Source organism: Leucopleurus acutus (assembly GCF_964270905.1).
Source record: "Leucopleurus acutus genome assembly, chromosome: 3".
Classification (NCBI taxonomy): domain Eukaryota; kingdom Metazoa; phylum Chordata; class Mammalia; order Artiodactyla; family Delphinidae; genus Leucopleurus; species Leucopleurus acutus.
Genome location: NC_139145.1, coordinates 66,692,942 through 66,709,406, shown reverse-complemented (window position 1 = coordinate 66,709,406; position 16,465 = coordinate 66,692,942). Strand labels below are relative to the sequence as shown.

General features: G+C 43.4%; 1 protein-coding gene across 6 annotated transcripts in view; it reads right to left on the bottom strand.

The window, feature by feature from the left end:
- Positions 1 to 2,740: 2,740 nt before the first annotated feature.
- P4HA2 (prolyl 4-hydroxylase subunit alpha 2) overlaps positions 2,741 to 16,465 on the bottom strand; it is a 41,173-nt gene continuing 27,448 nt past the window's right edge. For 3 of the 6 annotated variants that reach the window (XM_082837190.1, XM_082837194.1, XM_082837195.1), the window contains exons 12-15: positions 16,085 to 16,138; positions 15,470 to 15,535; positions 13,637 to 13,705; positions 12,796 to 13,244 (exon numbers count right to left, since the gene is read on the bottom strand). In XM_082837190.1, the coding sequence (XP_082693316.1) occupies positions 13,032 to 13,244; positions 13,637 to 13,705; positions 15,470 to 15,535; positions 16,085 to 16,138 (402 nt within the window). In that variant the 3' untranslated portion in view covers positions 12,796 to 13,031. Of the gene's footprint in view, positions 3,208 to 12,795; positions 13,245 to 13,636; positions 13,706 to 15,469; positions 15,536 to 15,583; positions 15,644 to 16,084; positions 16,139 to 16,465 lie in introns of those variants that run through there. The other 3 variants (XM_082837193.1, XM_082837192.1, XM_082837191.1) reach the window with 3 other exon arrangements.

The following is a 16,465-nucleotide window of genomic DNA, read 5'->3' as shown; positions in this document are numbered from 1 at the left end:
AAGAATGGAAGATACAGAAAAGGAGACATAATGAAACACAATGAAAATCCAGATTACTGGGACCCCAGAAAGAGAGGAGAGACAGAAAATGAGACAGAAACAATATTTGAATAATGTCTGAGAAACTTTCAAAACTGATCAAAGACATCACCCACAAATTCCAGAAGCTCTGTAAATGCCAGGCCAGAAAATAAAAAGAGAAACTCACACTAGGTACATCATAGTAAAACTAGTGAAAACCAAAACAATTTAAATTCAGATAGTAGGGAGGGGGTGGGGGTGGGGATTACTTTCAAAAGAGCAACAAAATGACAAGATTGCTGAATTTTCAACAGAAATAGTATAGACAAAAAAGAATGGAATTACATCTTTAAAGTGGTTAAAAAAAAAACTCCTAGATATATTTAATAGAAATGAATTAGTATATAAGAAGACAGTTGTAAAAATTACCCAAAAACATAGCATAGATATTAAAAATATGAAAGACAGCTTAAGAGATAAGAATAGTACAATATACTCTAATTTACATTTAACCAGAGTTCCAGAAGGAATGCAGAAAACATTGAAAGAGAAAAGGATTGAATAATTATCCCAAACTGATTAAATAATTATCCCAAACTGCACGGATTCAAAAAGCCCAAAGAATCTCAAACAGGACCAAAAACAAACCAACCAACCAACCCACCTAGCTTGCCAGTAATTTTTGTTGTTTCTCAGCTCTAAACTCATTTTTCTATACTCTGCTGTTATACTGGAGTTGCAACTCTCTATATTTCTCAGATTCCCTTACTAGCTGGCTTCCTGTTAGGTTCTGATGGTGGAAGGCACTAGAGGGACATTGCATGGCAGAAGATAGGTAACAGTTGCCCTAGAGCCAGTGATTTTTTTGCATGAGAGAGAGTTTTATACATTAAGCCACTGATATTTCGGGATTATTTTATTACTCTAGCATTAGCCTAGCCTAATAAAATACGTAAAAAGAATCTTTTTAAGTAGGCCCTTGCACCTCATATACAAAAATAAAACCTAGGTATATTAAAGATACAAATGTAAAAGATATGACTATAATGATTTTAGAAAAGAATACAAGAGGGCTACCCTGGTGGCGCAGTGGTTGAGAGTCCGCCTGCCGATGCAGGGGACACGGGTTCATGCCCCAGTCCGGGAAGATCCCACATGCCGCGGAGCGGCTAGGTCTGTGAGCCATGGCCGCTGAGCCTGCGCGTCCGGAGCCTGTGTTCCGCAACGGGAGAGGCCACAACAGTGAGAGGCCCGCATACCGCGAAAAAAAAAAAAAAGAATATAAGAAATATCTTCATAATCTTGGGATACAGAAGAATTTCTTAAACAAGACATAAAAACCATAAATCAAAAAAAAATCTTGATAAATTTGACATAGAAATTAAGAACTTTTGTTCATCAAAAGACAGAACTAGGAGTGAAAAGACAAACTAGAAAAAAGATATTTGCAAAACATGTAACCAACAAAGAGCCTGTGTCCCTAATATATTAAAAATTCCTGTGAATTAGTAAGAAAAAGACTTTAATAGACAAAGATGAAACCTAAAGACTAATAAACATACAAAAAGGTGTTCAATGTCAATAATCATGTTAAAATAGATAACACTATACACATAACAAGCTAGCTAAAATGCAAAAGTATGATAATACCAGATATTGGAGAAGGCTGGGATAACAAGGACTCTTATTTACTCCTGGTGACAATGTGCATAACCACTCTGGAATACATTATATGGTAAAGTTGAAGACACACCTACTTAGACTCAAAATTTTCACTTCTAGAAATACATTCTACAGAAATGTGTTTATTTGCACCAGAAATCACATATAAAAATGCAATGGCAGCCTTATTCATAATATAAAAGACTGAAACCAACTCAAATGTCTATCAACAGTATATCAGCTATAATATGGTGTTGTCCTACCAAATACACTAACAGAACTGAACTACACGAGTTAACATAAACTACAGCTGCACAGTAACATGAAACAACTGTAAAATAAACGAAGCCAAACACCCCCCAAAATATACTGATTCCATTACAGTAAGTTCAAAATAAGGGAAAACAAATTTTTTATTTATTTTTATTACTATTTATTTAGTAATAAAATTTTTATTTTAAAATAAATTTTATCTAAAATAAAATTTTTATTTATTTTTTATTACTATTTATTTAGGGATATAGACACATATAGTAAAACTACAAAGAAAAGCAAAAGCATGACTACCACAAATCACTAGACAATGGTTACCACTGAGGTATGGGGGGAAGGTCAGAAATGTGATCATGGAGGGACTCACAGCAGGTCCTGAGGTGTAAATTTGAAAATAATCTCTTCTCTAACCCAGGTGATGGTGACATGGGTGCTCGTGCTCACCTGCATATTCTTTAAACTGTACGTCTATGTATCACAAACAATTGTGTGTATATCTCAAATTTTTAAAGTTAGAAACTTCAAATTATAACAGCATCACAATCATGGACATACATGATCTCTATGTTCTCTGAGATGCAAGGAGGGACTGTGTCCCTTACTTTGCAGAAAGGACACTGAAGCTTAGAGAAAAAATAAGTGTTGAAACCTGGTCTAGAACCTAACTTCAGGTTTGCCACTCAAGTATTCATTACCTAGATTCTGCCTGTACAGAGAAGATGCATAGGAAATGGTGAACTTGGTAGAAGCTCCCCGTCTTAAAAAAATACTCCAAATAAGGCTCTTTAAGGCTTCTGGCAGGGACATTTTATTTTTTGGTTAAAGCCACATTAATAGAAATTCCATAAAAACAAGCATGTAAACAAGGTATCAGAACTTTGGTTCACTGAAACATCTCACACCTAAAGCACCTGAGGTACAAAAGCACCTTGCTAGGTACTAGACCACCTGACTCTGCTCCAACCCTATCCTTGCGGCCAGAGATAGCTGACAGGTGAGGCTGGGACCCAGGTCACCCAAGTCACCCAGGACCTTCCCCAGGACCATCTCTGCTCCAGACAAACATTCATGCCTCCAAAGACCCGCCTGACAAAGGCTGGAAAGTAGAGGGGGTCTGTCACGTTGAACTTGAAGACAACATGGGCTGTGGGGCCAGGGAGGTGAAGGGCAGAAAAGGATGTCAGTCAACTTCTGTTGATCCACATGGCCTCAAGAACTCCTGTCCTCGTTCATGGAACCACTTATTGGAGACTGTGAACAGATAGAAAGTATGTTACAATCCTGTTGGTTCAGCAGCCAAAATTAATGATTCCTTCTTGATGACTCCTACATTGGGCCTGGGAATCAGACATGAGTAAGACTTGGTTTCGGGCATCAAGTTGCTTACGAGCTAGTGAGAAAGAGAGATAATCGTACAAAACTCTGTCAGTGACACACGACACATGTGTGTAGGTTGCTATGGAAACAGAGCCAAAGGGCATCTAACCATGTGGGGGAAGATGAAACCCCAGGGCTGGGACTCCCTGAATAGGAGTTATCCAGGGAAGAAGATGGACAGAACAGGTGGTTCCTATACCAAGGGGGTCTAGGAAGTGGGAACAGGATGAGAAAGACATCAAGGCATGATCCACGCTGGTATGTGTCAAAGACCCCAACAAGTTTGATATTACTGGGATGTGGTGGGTGGGAACTCAGAGGTAAGAGACGAGGAAGCCTGTCAGGATTGTGGAGGGCCTGGATGTCAACCTCAGGAGCTCTGGGCCGGCAGATCAATCTTGTGTTCTGTGGGTAGCAGAGAAGCAGAGCTGATGGTAGCACTATCACCTAAAGTTGTGTCTTACATGTTCACAAACCACAATTTCACTTCTCAATATAGACTCGTTCATAATGAATGAAAAAACAAATTGCTTTTAATGTACTAATGAAGTCATAGTACTTTTAAAATACAATTAATAATAACTAATTTTTGTAAGTAATACACGAACTTAGTTGAAAAAATCAAATTGTTCTACAAGGCTTATAATGATAAATAGCAATTCCTACCTACTCCTTTACACCACCAATCCCCACTTCCTCTAACATTCAACTCTTGTTTCTTCTGATATTTATCCTCATTTTTCTAAAACATAATGTTATTTCTTGACTTCCAACTTTAGATCTTATATGTTGACAGTCTACCATAGAATATGGAGATTTGGAATTTTTTACACCACTCTTAAAATACATAGATCCCCCTCCCATCCCCCAATATAGTTAAATCACAAGTTCTAGTTAACTTAATATTCAGTATTTACATTATTATGTCATGTAAATATTACTCACACTTGAGCTACCGAATAGATGATACAGCTCACCCTTGAACAACACGTTTGAACTGAGCGAGTCCACTTATATGCGGATTTTTTTCATTAGTAAGTACTACAGTACTACATGATCCGCAATTGGCTGAATTTGAAAATGCAGAACCTTGGATATGGAGGAACCGTGCATATGGAGGGCCAACTATAAATGAGACACGGGGCCTTCCCTGGTGGCGCAGTGGTTGAGAGTCCGCCTGCCGATGCAGGGGACACGGGTTCCTGCCCCGGTCCGGGAAGATCCCACATGCCGCGGAGCGGCTGGGCCCGTGAGCCATGGCCGCTGAGCCTGCGCGTCCAGAGCCTGTGCTCCGCAACGGGAGAGGCCACAGCAGTGAGAGTACCGCGTACCGCAAAAAAAAAAAAAAAAAAAAAGACACGGATTTTCAGCTGTGCAGAGGGTCAGCACCCCTAACCCCTGCTTTGTTTTGGGGGGGTTTTTTTCAACATCTTTATTGGAGTATAACTGATTTACAACAGTGTGTTAGTTTCTGCTTTATACCAAAGTGAATCAGCTATACATATATGTATATCCCCATATCTCTTCCCTCTTGTGTCTCCCTCCCTATCCCACCCCCTAGGTGGTCACAAACCACCGAGCTGATCTCCCTGTGCAATGTGGCTGCTTCCTACCAGCTATCAGTTTTACATTTGGTAGTGTATATATATCCATGCCACTCTCTCACTTTGTCCCAGCTTACCATTCCCCCTCCCTGTGGTCTCAAGTCCATTCTCCAGTAGGTCTGCGTCTTTATTCCCATCCTGCCCCTAGGTTCCTCATGACCTTTTTTTTTTTTAAATTCCATATATATGTGTTAGCATACATTACTTGTTTTTCTCTTTCTGATTTACTTCACTCTGTATGACAGACTCTAGGCCCATCCACCTCACTACAAATAACTCAATTTCGTTTCTTTTTCTGGCAGACTAATATTCCATTGTATATATGTGCCACATTTTCTTTATCCATCCATCAATGGACACTTAGGTTGCTTCCATGTCCTGGCCATTGTAAATAGAGCTGCACTGAACATTGTGATACATGACTCTTTTTGAATTATGGCTTTCTCAGGGTATACGCCCAGTAGTGGGATTGCTGGGTCGTATGGTAGTTCTATTTTTAGTTTTTTAAGGAACCTCCACACTGTTCTCCATAGTGGCTGTATCAATTTACATTCCCACCAACAGTGCAAGAGGGTTCCCTTTTCTCCAGCATTTATTGTTTGTAGATTTTCTGATGGCCATTCTGACTGGTATGACGTGATATCTCATTGTAGCTTGGATCTCCATTTCTCTAATGATTAATGATGTTGAGCATTCTTTCATGTGTTTGTTGGCACTCTGTATATCTTCTTTGGAGAAATGTCTATTTAGGTCTTCTGCCCATTTTTGGATTTGGTTGTTCGTTTCTTTTGATATTGAGCTCCATGCACTGCTTGTAAATTTTGGAGATTAATCCTATGTCAGTTGCTTCATTTGCAAATATTTTCTCCCATGCTGAAGGCTGTGTTTTCATCTTGTTTATAGTTTCCTTTGCTGTGCAAAAGCTTTTAAGTTTCATTAGGTCTCATTTATTTTTGTTTTTATTTCCATTTCTCTAGGAGGTGGGTCAAAAAGGATCTTGCTATGATTTATGTCATAGAGTGTTCTGCCTATGTTTTCCTCTAAGAGTTTGATAGTTTCTGGCCTTATATTTAGGTCTTTAATCCATTTTGAGCTTATTTTTGTGTATGGTGTTAGCGAGTGTTCTAATCTCATACATTTACATGTACCTGTCCAGATTTCCCAGCACCACTTATTGAAGAGGCTGTCTTTTATCTGTTGTATATTCTTGCCTCCTTTATCAAAAATAAGGTGACCATATGTGCGTGGGTTTATTTCAGGGCTTTCTATCCTGTTCCATTGATCTATATTTCTGTTTTTGTACCAGTACCATAGTGTCTTGATTACTGTAGCTTGGTAGTATAGTCTGAAGTCCAACAGCCTGATTCCTCCAGCTCTTCCCAAGATTGCTTGGGCTATTTGGGGTCTTTTGTGTTTCCATACAAATTGTGAAATTTTTTTTCTAGTTCTGTGGAAAATGCCATTGGTAGTTTGACAGGGATTGCACTGAATCTGTAGATTGATTTGGGTAGTATAGTCATTTTCACAATGTTGATTCTTCCATTCCAAGCACATGGCATATATCTCCATCTATTTGTATCATCTTTAATTTCTTTCATCAGTGTCTTATAGTTTTCTGCCTACAGGTCTTTTGTCTCCTTAGGTAGGTTTATTCCTAGGTAATTTATTCTTTTTGTTGCAATGGTAAATGGTAGTGTTTCCTTAATTTCACTTTCAGATTTTTCATCATTAGTGTATAGGAATGCAAGAGATTCTGTGCATTAATTTTGTATCCTGCTACTTTAACAAATTCATTGATTACCTCTAGTAGCTTTCTGGTAGCATCTTTAGGATTCTCTATGTATAGTATCAAGTCATCTGCAAACAGTGACAGCTTTACTTCTTCTTTTCCGATTTGGATTCCTTTTACTTTTTTTTCTCTGATTGCTGTGGCTAAGACTCCACAACAATGTTGAATAATAGTGGTGAGTGTGGACAGCCTTGTATTGTTCCTGATCTTAGTGGAAATGCTTTCAGTTTTTCACCACTGAGGACAATGTTGGCTGTGGGTTTGTCATATATGGCCTCTGTTATTTGAGGTAAGCTCCCTCTATGCCTACTTTCTGGAGGGTTTTTATCATAAATGTGTGTTGAATTTTGTCAAAAGCTTTTTCTGCATCTATTGAGATGTTCATATGGTTTTTATTCTTCAATTTGTTAATATGGTGTATCCCTTTGATTGATTCATGTATACTGAAGAATCCTTACATTCTTGGGATAAACCCCACTTGATCATGGTGTATGATCCTTTTAATGTGCTGTTGGATTCTGTTTGCTAGTATTTTGTTGAGGATTTTTGCATCTATGTTCATCAGTGATATTGGCCTGTAGTTTTCTTTGTGACATCTTTGGTTTTGGTATCAGGGTGATGGTGGCCTCGCAGAATGAGTTTGGGAGTGTTCCTCCCTCTGCTATATTTTGGAAGAGTTTGAGAAGGATAGGTGTTAGTTCTTCTTTAAATGTTTGAGAGAATTCGCCTTTGAAGCCATCTGGTCCTGGGCTTTTGTTTGCTGGAAGATTTTTAATCACAGTCTCAATTTCAGTGCTTGTGATCAGTCTGTTTATATTTCTTCCTGGTTCAGTCTCGGAAGGTTGTGCATTTCTAAGAATTTGTCCATTTCTTCAAGGTTGTCCATTTTATTGGCATAGAGTTGCTTGTAGTAATCTCTCATGATACTTTGTATTTCTGCAGTATCAGTTGTTACTTTTCCTTTTTAATTTCTATTGATTTGAATCTTCTCCCTTTTTTTCTGGATGAGTCTGGCTAATGGTTTATCAATTTTGTTTATCTTCTCAAAGAACCAGCTTTTAGTTTTATTGATCTTTGCTATTGTCTCCTTCATTTCTTTTTCATTTATTTCTGATCTGATCTTTATGATTTCTTTCCTATGCTAACTTTGGGGGGGTTTTGTCCTTCTTTCTCTACTTGCTTTAGGTGTAAGGTTAGGTTGTTTATTTGAGCTGTTTCCTGTTTCTTAAGGTAGGATTGTATTGCTATAAACTTCCCTCTTAGAACTGCTTTTGCTGCATCCCACAGGTTTTGGGTCGTCATGTTTTCATTGTCATTTGTTTCTAGGTAATTTTGATCTCTTTGATCTCTTCTCCCTTTGATCTCTTCAGGGATCTCTTGGTTATTAAGTAGTGTACTGTTCAGCCTCCATGTGTTTGTAATTTTGACAGATTTTTTCCCTGTAAATGATATCTAGTCTCAGAGTGTGGTGGTTGGAAAAGATACTTGATACGATTTCAATTTTCTTAAATTTACCAAAGCTTGATTTGTGACCCAAGATATGATGTATACTGTAGAATGTTCCATGAGCACTTGAGAAGAAAGTGTATTCTGTTGTTTTTGGATGGAAGGTCCTATAAATATCAATTAAGTCCATCTCGTTTAATGTATCATTTAAAGCTTGTGTTTCCTTATTTATTTTCATTTTGGATAATCTGTTCATTGGTGAAAGTGGGTTGTTAAAGTCCCCTACTATGATTGTGTTACTGTCAATTTCCCCTTTTATGGCTGTTAGTATTTGCCTTATGTATTGAGGTGCTCCTATGTTGGGTGCATAAATATTTACAATTGTTATATCTTCTTCTTGGATTGATCCCTTGATCATTTTGTAGTGTCCTTCTTTGTCTCCTTGTTTTAAAGTCTATTTTGTCTGATATGAGAATTGCTACTCCAGCTTTCTTTTGATTTCCATTTGCACGGAATATCTTTTCCTATCCCCTCACTTTCAGTCTGTATGTGTCCCTAGGTCTGAAGTGGGTCTCTTGTAGACAGCAGATATATGGGTCTTGTCTTTGTATCTATTCAGCCAGTCTATGTCTCTTGGTTGGGGCATTTAACCCATTTACACTTAAGGTAATTACCAATATGTATGTTCCTATTCCCATTTTCTTAATTGTTTTGGGTTTGTTATTGTAGGTCTTTTCCTTCTCTTGTATTTCTTGCCTAGAGAAGTTCCTTTAGCATTTGTTGTAGAGCTGGTTTGGTGGTGCTGAATTCTCTTAGCTTTTGCTTGTCTGTAAAGGTTTTAATTTCTCCATCAAATATGATGAGATCCTGCTGGGTAATCTTGGTTGTAGGTTTTTCCCTTTCATCACTTTAAATATGTCCTGCCAGTCCCTTCTGGCTTGCAGAGTTTCTGCTGAAATATCAGCTGTTAACCTTATGGGGATTCCCTTGTATGTTATTTGTTGTTTTTCCCTTGCTGCTTTTAATATGTTTTCTTTGCTTTTTTTTTTTTTTTTTTGCGGTATGCGGGCCTCTCACTGTTGTGGCCTCTCCAGCTGCGGAGCACAGGTTCCGGACGCGCAGGCTCAGCGGCCACGGCTCACAGGCCCAGCCGCTCCGCAGCATGTGGGATCTTCCTGGACCGGGGCACAAACCCATGTCCCCTGCATCAGCAAGCGGACTCTCAACCACTGCGCCACCAGGGAAGCCCTGTATTTAATTTTTGACAGTTTGATTAATATGTGTCTTAACGTGTTTCTCCTTGGATTTATCCTGTATGGTACTCTCTGTGCTTCCTGGACTTGATTAACTATTTCCTTTCCCATATTAGGGACGTTTTTCAACTATAATCTCTTCAGATATTTTCTCAGTCCCTTTCTTTTTCTCTTGTTCTTCTGGGACCCCTGTAATTTGAATGTCGGTGCATTTAATGTTGTCCCAGATGTATCAGAGGTCTCTGAGACTGTCCTCAATTGTTTTCATTCTTTTTTTTTATTCTGCTCTGCAGTAGTTATTTCCACTATTTTATCTTCCAGGTCACTTATCCATTCTTCTGCCTCAGTTATTCTGCTATTGGTTCCTTCTAGAGAGTTTTTAATTTCATTTATTGTGTCGTTCATCATTTGTTTACTCTTTAGTTCTTCTAGGTCCTTGTTAAACGTTTCTTGTATTTTCTCCATTCTACTTCCAAGATTTTGGGTCATCTTTACTATCATTAGTCTGAATTCTTTTTCAGGTAGACTGCCAATTTCCTCTTCATTTGTTTGGTCTGGTGGGTTTTTACCTTTCTCCTTCATCTGCTGTGTGTTTCTCTGTCTTCTCATTTTGCTTAACTTACTGTGTTTAGGGTCTCCTTTTTGCAGGCTGCAGGTTTGTAGTTTCCGTTGTTTTTGGTGTCTTCCCCCAGTGGCTAAGGTTGGTTGAGTGGGCTGTGTAGGCTTCCTGGTGGAGGGGACTAGTGCCTGTGTTCTGGTGGATGAGGCTGGATCTTGTCTTTCTGGTGGGCAGGTCCGCGTCTGATGGTGTGTTTTGCGGTGTCTGTGACCTTATTATGATCTTAGGCAGCGTCTCTGCTAATGGGTGGGGTTGTGTTCCTGTCTTGCTGGCTGTTTGGCATAGGGTGTCCAGCACTGTAGCTTGCTGGTCATTGAGTGGAGCTGGGTCTTGGCGTTGAGATGGAGATTTCTGGGAGATTTTCACCATTTGATATTACATGGAGCTGGGAGGTCTCTGATGGACCAATGTCCTGAACTCGGCTCTCACACCTCAGAGGCACAGGCCTGACACAGCCGGAGCCGCAGCACGAAGACCCTGTCATCCACACGGCTCAGAATAAAGGGGAGAAAAAAAGAAAGAAAGGAAATAATAATAATAATAAAATAGAATAAAGTTATTAAAATAAAAAATAGGTATTAAATTTTTTTAAAAATTTAAAAAGTAATAAAAAAGAAAGAGAGCAACCAAACCAAAAAACGAATCCACCAATGATAACAAGCGCTAAAATCTATACTAAAAAGAAAAAAAAAACAGACAGAACCCTAGGACAAATGGTAAAAGCAAAGCTATACAGACAAAATCACACACAGAAGCATACACATACACACTCACAAAAAGAGAAAAAGGAAAAATATATATATATATCGTTGCTCCCAAAGTCCACCGCCTCAATTTGGGATGATTTGTTGTCTATTCAGGTATTCCATAGATGCAGGGTACATCAAGTTGATTGTGGAGATTTAATCCACTGCTCCTGAGGCTGCTGGGAGAGATTTCCCTTTCTCTTCATTGTTCACACAGCTCCTGGGGTTCAGCTTTGGATTGGGCGCTGTCTTTGCGTGTAGGTGGCCTGAGGGCATCTGTTCCCCACTCAGACAGGATGGGATTAAAGTATCAGCTGATTAGGGCGCTCTGGCTCACCCAGGCCGGGGGGGAGGGAGGGGTACAGAATGCTGGGCAAGCCTGCGGTGGCAGATGCCAGCATGACGTTGCACCAGCATGAGGCACGCCATGTGTTCTCCCAGGGATGCTGTCCCTGGATCATGGGACCCTGGCAGTGGTGTGCTGCACAGGCTCCCAGGAAGGGAGGTGTGGATAGTGACCTGTGCTTGCACACAGGCTTCTTGGTAGCTGCAACAGCAGGCTTAGTGTCTCATGCCCGTCTCTGGGGTCCGCACTGATAACCACTGCTCACGCCCGTCTCTGGAGCTCCTTTAAGCAGTGCTCTTAATCCCCTCTCCTTGCGCACCGCGAAACAAAGAGGCAAGAAAAAGTCTCTTGCCTCTTCGGCACCTCCAGACCTTTTCCCAGACTCCCTCCCGGCTAGCTGTGGCACACTAACCCCCTTCAGGCTGTGTTCACGCAGCCAACCCCAGTCCTCTCCCTGGGGTCTGACCCCAAAAGCCCGAGCCTCAGCTCCCAGCTCCCACACCCCCACCCCCTGGCGGGTGAGCAGACATGCCTCTCGGGCTGGTGAGTGCTGGCCGGCATCAATCCTCCATGCAGGAATCTCTCTGCTTTGCCCTCCGCAGCCCTGTTGCTGTGCTCTCCTCCGTGGCTCTGAAGCTTCCCCCCTCCACCACCCATGAAGGGGCTTCCTACTGTGTAGAATCCTTTCCTCCTTCACAGCTCCCTCCCACTAGTGCAGGTCCCATCTCTCTTCTTTTGTCTCTGTTTTTTCTTTCTTCTTTTGCCCTACCCAGGTATGTGGGGAGTTTCTTGCCTTTTGGCAGGTCTGAGTTCTTCTGCCAGCGTTCAGTGGGTGTTCTATAGGGGTTGTTCCACATGTAGATGTATTTCTGATGTATTTGTGGGGAGGAAGGTGATCTCCACATCTTACTCTTCCGCCATCTTTTTTTTTTCTGGCTGCGTTGGGTCTTCACTGATCCGCACGGGCTTTTCTCTACTTGCGGCGAGCAGGGGCTCCTCTTCGTTGCAGTGTGCGGGTTTCTCATTGCGGTGGCTGCTCTTGTTGCAGAGCACAGGCTCTAAGCGCATGGGCTTCTGTAGTTGTGGCTCATGGGCTCTAGAGCGCAAGCTCAGTAGTCGTGGTGCACGGGCTTAGGTGCTCCGCAGCATGTGGGATCTTCCTGGACCAGGGCCCGAACCCGTGTTCCCTGCATTGGCAGGCGGAATCTTAACCACTGCATCACCATGGAAGCCCTCTTCTGCCATTTTGAAGCTCCTCCCCTGCTTTGTTCAAGGGTCAACTGTACTTATATTTGCTTTCTTGTACAACTTTTTCTTTTCTCATTTTCTTTTTCATTTGCTTAATTTTCTCTGAACCTATCACTCTTTATCCCCATAACTCTCCAAGAGGGCTATAAACTTATCTCTTTGTGATCACTTCCTGTCACATCCTGCTTCAAGCCTCTCTATGACTCACCACAGCTGCTTCCAGAATAAAGCTCAACTTCAGCCTCCACAGTTTGGTCCCAGACTTTAGCCTCATCTCTTGGCCCCTGTGCCACGGGCCTCCCCTTGCACAAGAGACAAAGGCAGCCAGCCCCCACACCTACGATGCTGGTTTTAGCCTGTGCCTTGTTCCACGTGGGTTTTGCTTGCCTGGGACACCCTCTCCTCTCTGTTTCCAGTTCTCCCCCACTGCAACCTCAGAACCCTTGCCAGAGTCCACTTTTCTGGGGAGCCATCCTGGACCTACGAAGCTTATGTAGCTATTCTTCCTTGGGGCTTCCTTAGCTCTCTAGGCATCTCTGGGAGTGTTCCCAACCAGCTGTCTTGGCACATAACTAGCTGAGTGGACAGCAACATGGCTGGGTGGGACTACCTGTTAGCAAGAAAAAACAAAAACAAAAAGCCAAATCTCAAAAAGGGAGACAGTCTTGGCTTTGTGAAAATTTAGCAGCAACTGTCACCCAGCTCAGAGTCTCAGGCTGACCACTAGAGCCCAGAGGCCAACACCACAGCTTAAGCCACTCACCCCACTTGCAGCCCACAAGCACGGGGCAGGCAGCATGTCTCGTTCGGTAGTCACCTTCCCCGCTCCGCAGGAGGTTGTACCAGAATACAGCCGTACCCTGGAAAGAGAAGCCCTGTCATACAACACCCTTAGATATTGGGCTGAACGATCTGACCCCGAGTACCAAAGAGCCCTCCCTGAGTAGAAACACCCTCACTTTCCCATGTCCAGGGGCACAGGGCTTTGGGACTCCAGTACAGAGAAGCTCCCCAGAAAGCACCTACCCTTCACGGTAGCGTGGATGTTTGGAATCCCACCTGGCCCTGAAGGGACTTCCCTCTCCATCCCATCTCGCCAGATGGAAGCTGAGACCACAGGTCAGGGTTCAGGCAGGAAGGGGCTAAGGCCCCTCAAACTGATATTCAAGCAGGCCAGAGAATGGGACTAGGAGACATGGATGAGGTCTGAGTTCTGCACTTCAACTTTTGACCCACAAGAACCAGAACTTACCTTCTTAGGCCAAAGTGCAGCCCCCAGATCAGGAAAGACAGTGGCACCACCAGCTTCCACATCGCTCATCTGGGAATACAAGGCATAGAGCTTGGCCCTTCTACTCAATGCTCTCAGAGCAACTGAGCCACCAAGGACATGACAAAGTATGCGGATCACCCTCCTGTGAGCATGAACAACTCCACCACCAGCCCTTTGGCCAAGAAAGGCTCTTCCCACACCCTGCCCCTCCCTAAACCCTGTTTAACCTGTGTGGTTCATCAGGACAGTCTCCATGCCATGGAGAGATGTAGGCCTGCAGGATACCAATATCTTGGCTGTTCTCAAGTGGGAAAAATCTGAGTCTGTACTGGGAAAATGCCTGACTGACCCCACCCCCTTTATCCTCATCCAGGCTGGCCTGCCTAAGCCACTGTGCTCTGTGAGCTTCCCTGACCAGGAGCTCCCTGAAGCTTCTAACACCATCTGTGGTCCCAACTATGGATTCTGTTTCTCTGGCTTGAGTAACGTGCAGGTCTAGTCAGACCCTCACCTTCCCAGAACAGCTACCGTCCCCAGGGCCAGCTAGGGCACTGTGTCTCCAGAAGGCCTGCTTTCTCCCACAGTAAAACCTCAAACTAAATGGAACACAATATTCACAGTAGCAAGGCTGCACTCATGCCCACAGAGCGTGCCTCAGCTCATGCCCAAAGCGCCACTTCTTTCTCATCTGTCTCTTACTTCAAGTTTTTTGCCTGTAATGTAATCAAACGTGGAGCTAAAATATTTCCACAGGACACATACCAGACAGACTGAAAAGCACCCAACAGACATATGGTAAATGAATAAGATGAAAACCCCTGATGGCTTCCCACCAGAGTGGGGATCAAATCCAGGCTCTTTCCTAGAAGCTGAAGGTCCTGGCAGTCTCACCAGCCTCTCCCTCTAGCCACCCCAAATTAATGCACTATCTCTGAGACCCACAACCCTTTTTCTCTTTTTCCAACATCCCAATCTCCTTCCCTCTTCCAGGTCTCCACACATTCTCTTCTCTACCAGAAATCATGTTCCACCAACTAATTTCCACTCAATCTTCAAGTCTCAACCGACATGTTACTTCCCAAGGTAGGCCTTCTCTGAACCCCAACTCTGCACTACTTCTTCAAAGCACTTCTCACTATGGTAACTAAACAATTACCTCTCCTATGTTTAAAAGTAAGTCTTTCATATTAGGACCGTAAGCCTAAGAGAGACCACAAATGTCCTGCTCACCAGCATGTTCACGGCAGTCCCCAGCACATAATAACCACATGATAAAAACTTAAATGAGACACCAAAGGGAAAAGTGGACACAGGCTTCTGTCTCTAAGTTACTTGACAGCTTCTATGCCTCTCTAGACCTGGCTGTCTCAGCAGAGGGGAGAGGAAACTGTTCCTTGTGTGAGAGGTAAACCCAACAGCTTGTGGCTGGAGTACAGGCAGCAGGTGGCAGGCAGGCAGGCAGGCCACTGAGCTCTGGGGAAACGAAGGCAGCTTCATCTAAGAGCACTTCCAAGCTACCTCCTCACTCTGCTGCCAAGCAGGGAACCCTCCGGGACGCCCATCCCAAAAGTCCAGACTAGCTCTGGGCCATCTAATAGGAGCCAGGGATGTAAAAGTCACAGGGGTTGGGGGAAGCACACAAATGGGAACAAAGGGCAACTCTCTACTCCAGCCAAGACGGGCACTGAGGGCCAGAAGGGCCCAGCCATCAAGCAACAGCTGGTGGTATCAGCTCTGACAGGAGTGGATATAAGAGAGCACTCTGGACCCAGGCTCCCCTTAAGGCCCATACACTGCACGCGTCATACTCACGTAGTTTAAGAACGTGGCCACACGATTCCCCGTCCCTAAACGCTTGAAAGCATCTTGCTCATCCTTCTATAAAATTAAGTGAGAGTAAACAGTGGGCCTGTACCCAATACTTACATAGTTAAGAAACGTCGCTAACCTATTTCCCTCCGTTTTGAGGCCGCTGTCAAAAGGTCGCTGCAATAGATAACAACTTTCACCCGAGTTTGCAACTGACTTCACCCGCCACCCACAGGACTGGGGCCAAAAAGGTCAAGGGAAGGTACTAAGTATGTGTTCCATATATTGGCCTGGACCAGGGGCCAAGGCTGCAAAGGAAACCCTGGCCAGGCATGGGGAAGAGGGGGCAGGAACAGCTTTCACAGAGACCTAGTGAGGTCCTCCGCTTTAGAGTCAGGGCAAAGAATGGCAGGCTTAGGCCAGGGGGACTACTCCTGACCTCACAGGGGAAACAGCTGGGCTGCACTTGGCTCTGGACTTGGGCTTCTCCAGCAACAAAGAGGGGGCCCTGCTGAGGCAGGGGGCCCTGATGTGAAGGCCACAGTGCTCCTAAAAGCTCCAGCCTTCTCAAACCAGCTACAGCAGAGCCCTTGAAAGCACCTGTGATTTGGGCCTTACCCTAGAGAAGTCAAAGTGTGGCTCGTACTGTCCTCCCATTCCATAATTAGCAACCTGGTGGGAAAAAACAGCATTGGACTGTTAGCAGCATGAACCACCCTGAAGCAGCCCATCTCCCTAGGTAACAACCAGATCCCCAAGAGCAACCTCTCTAAGGAGGGTAACTATCCCCTGCCAGTATGGGCAGAAAAAATGCTGCAAACAGGTCTACAGCTGTGTCCAAGAGGAAGGGTGCAGCACAAATGTGGTTTCCCAAAAAGGAAAAGATGGGCAAGCTGCAGATGACCACTGTGGAGAAGCTCCAGCCCTTCAGGGCAGCAGCAGAGGGAGCCCTCCTTGAGGCAGGCCCTGGCCTGGGCCCTGATTATTTGGAAGATAATG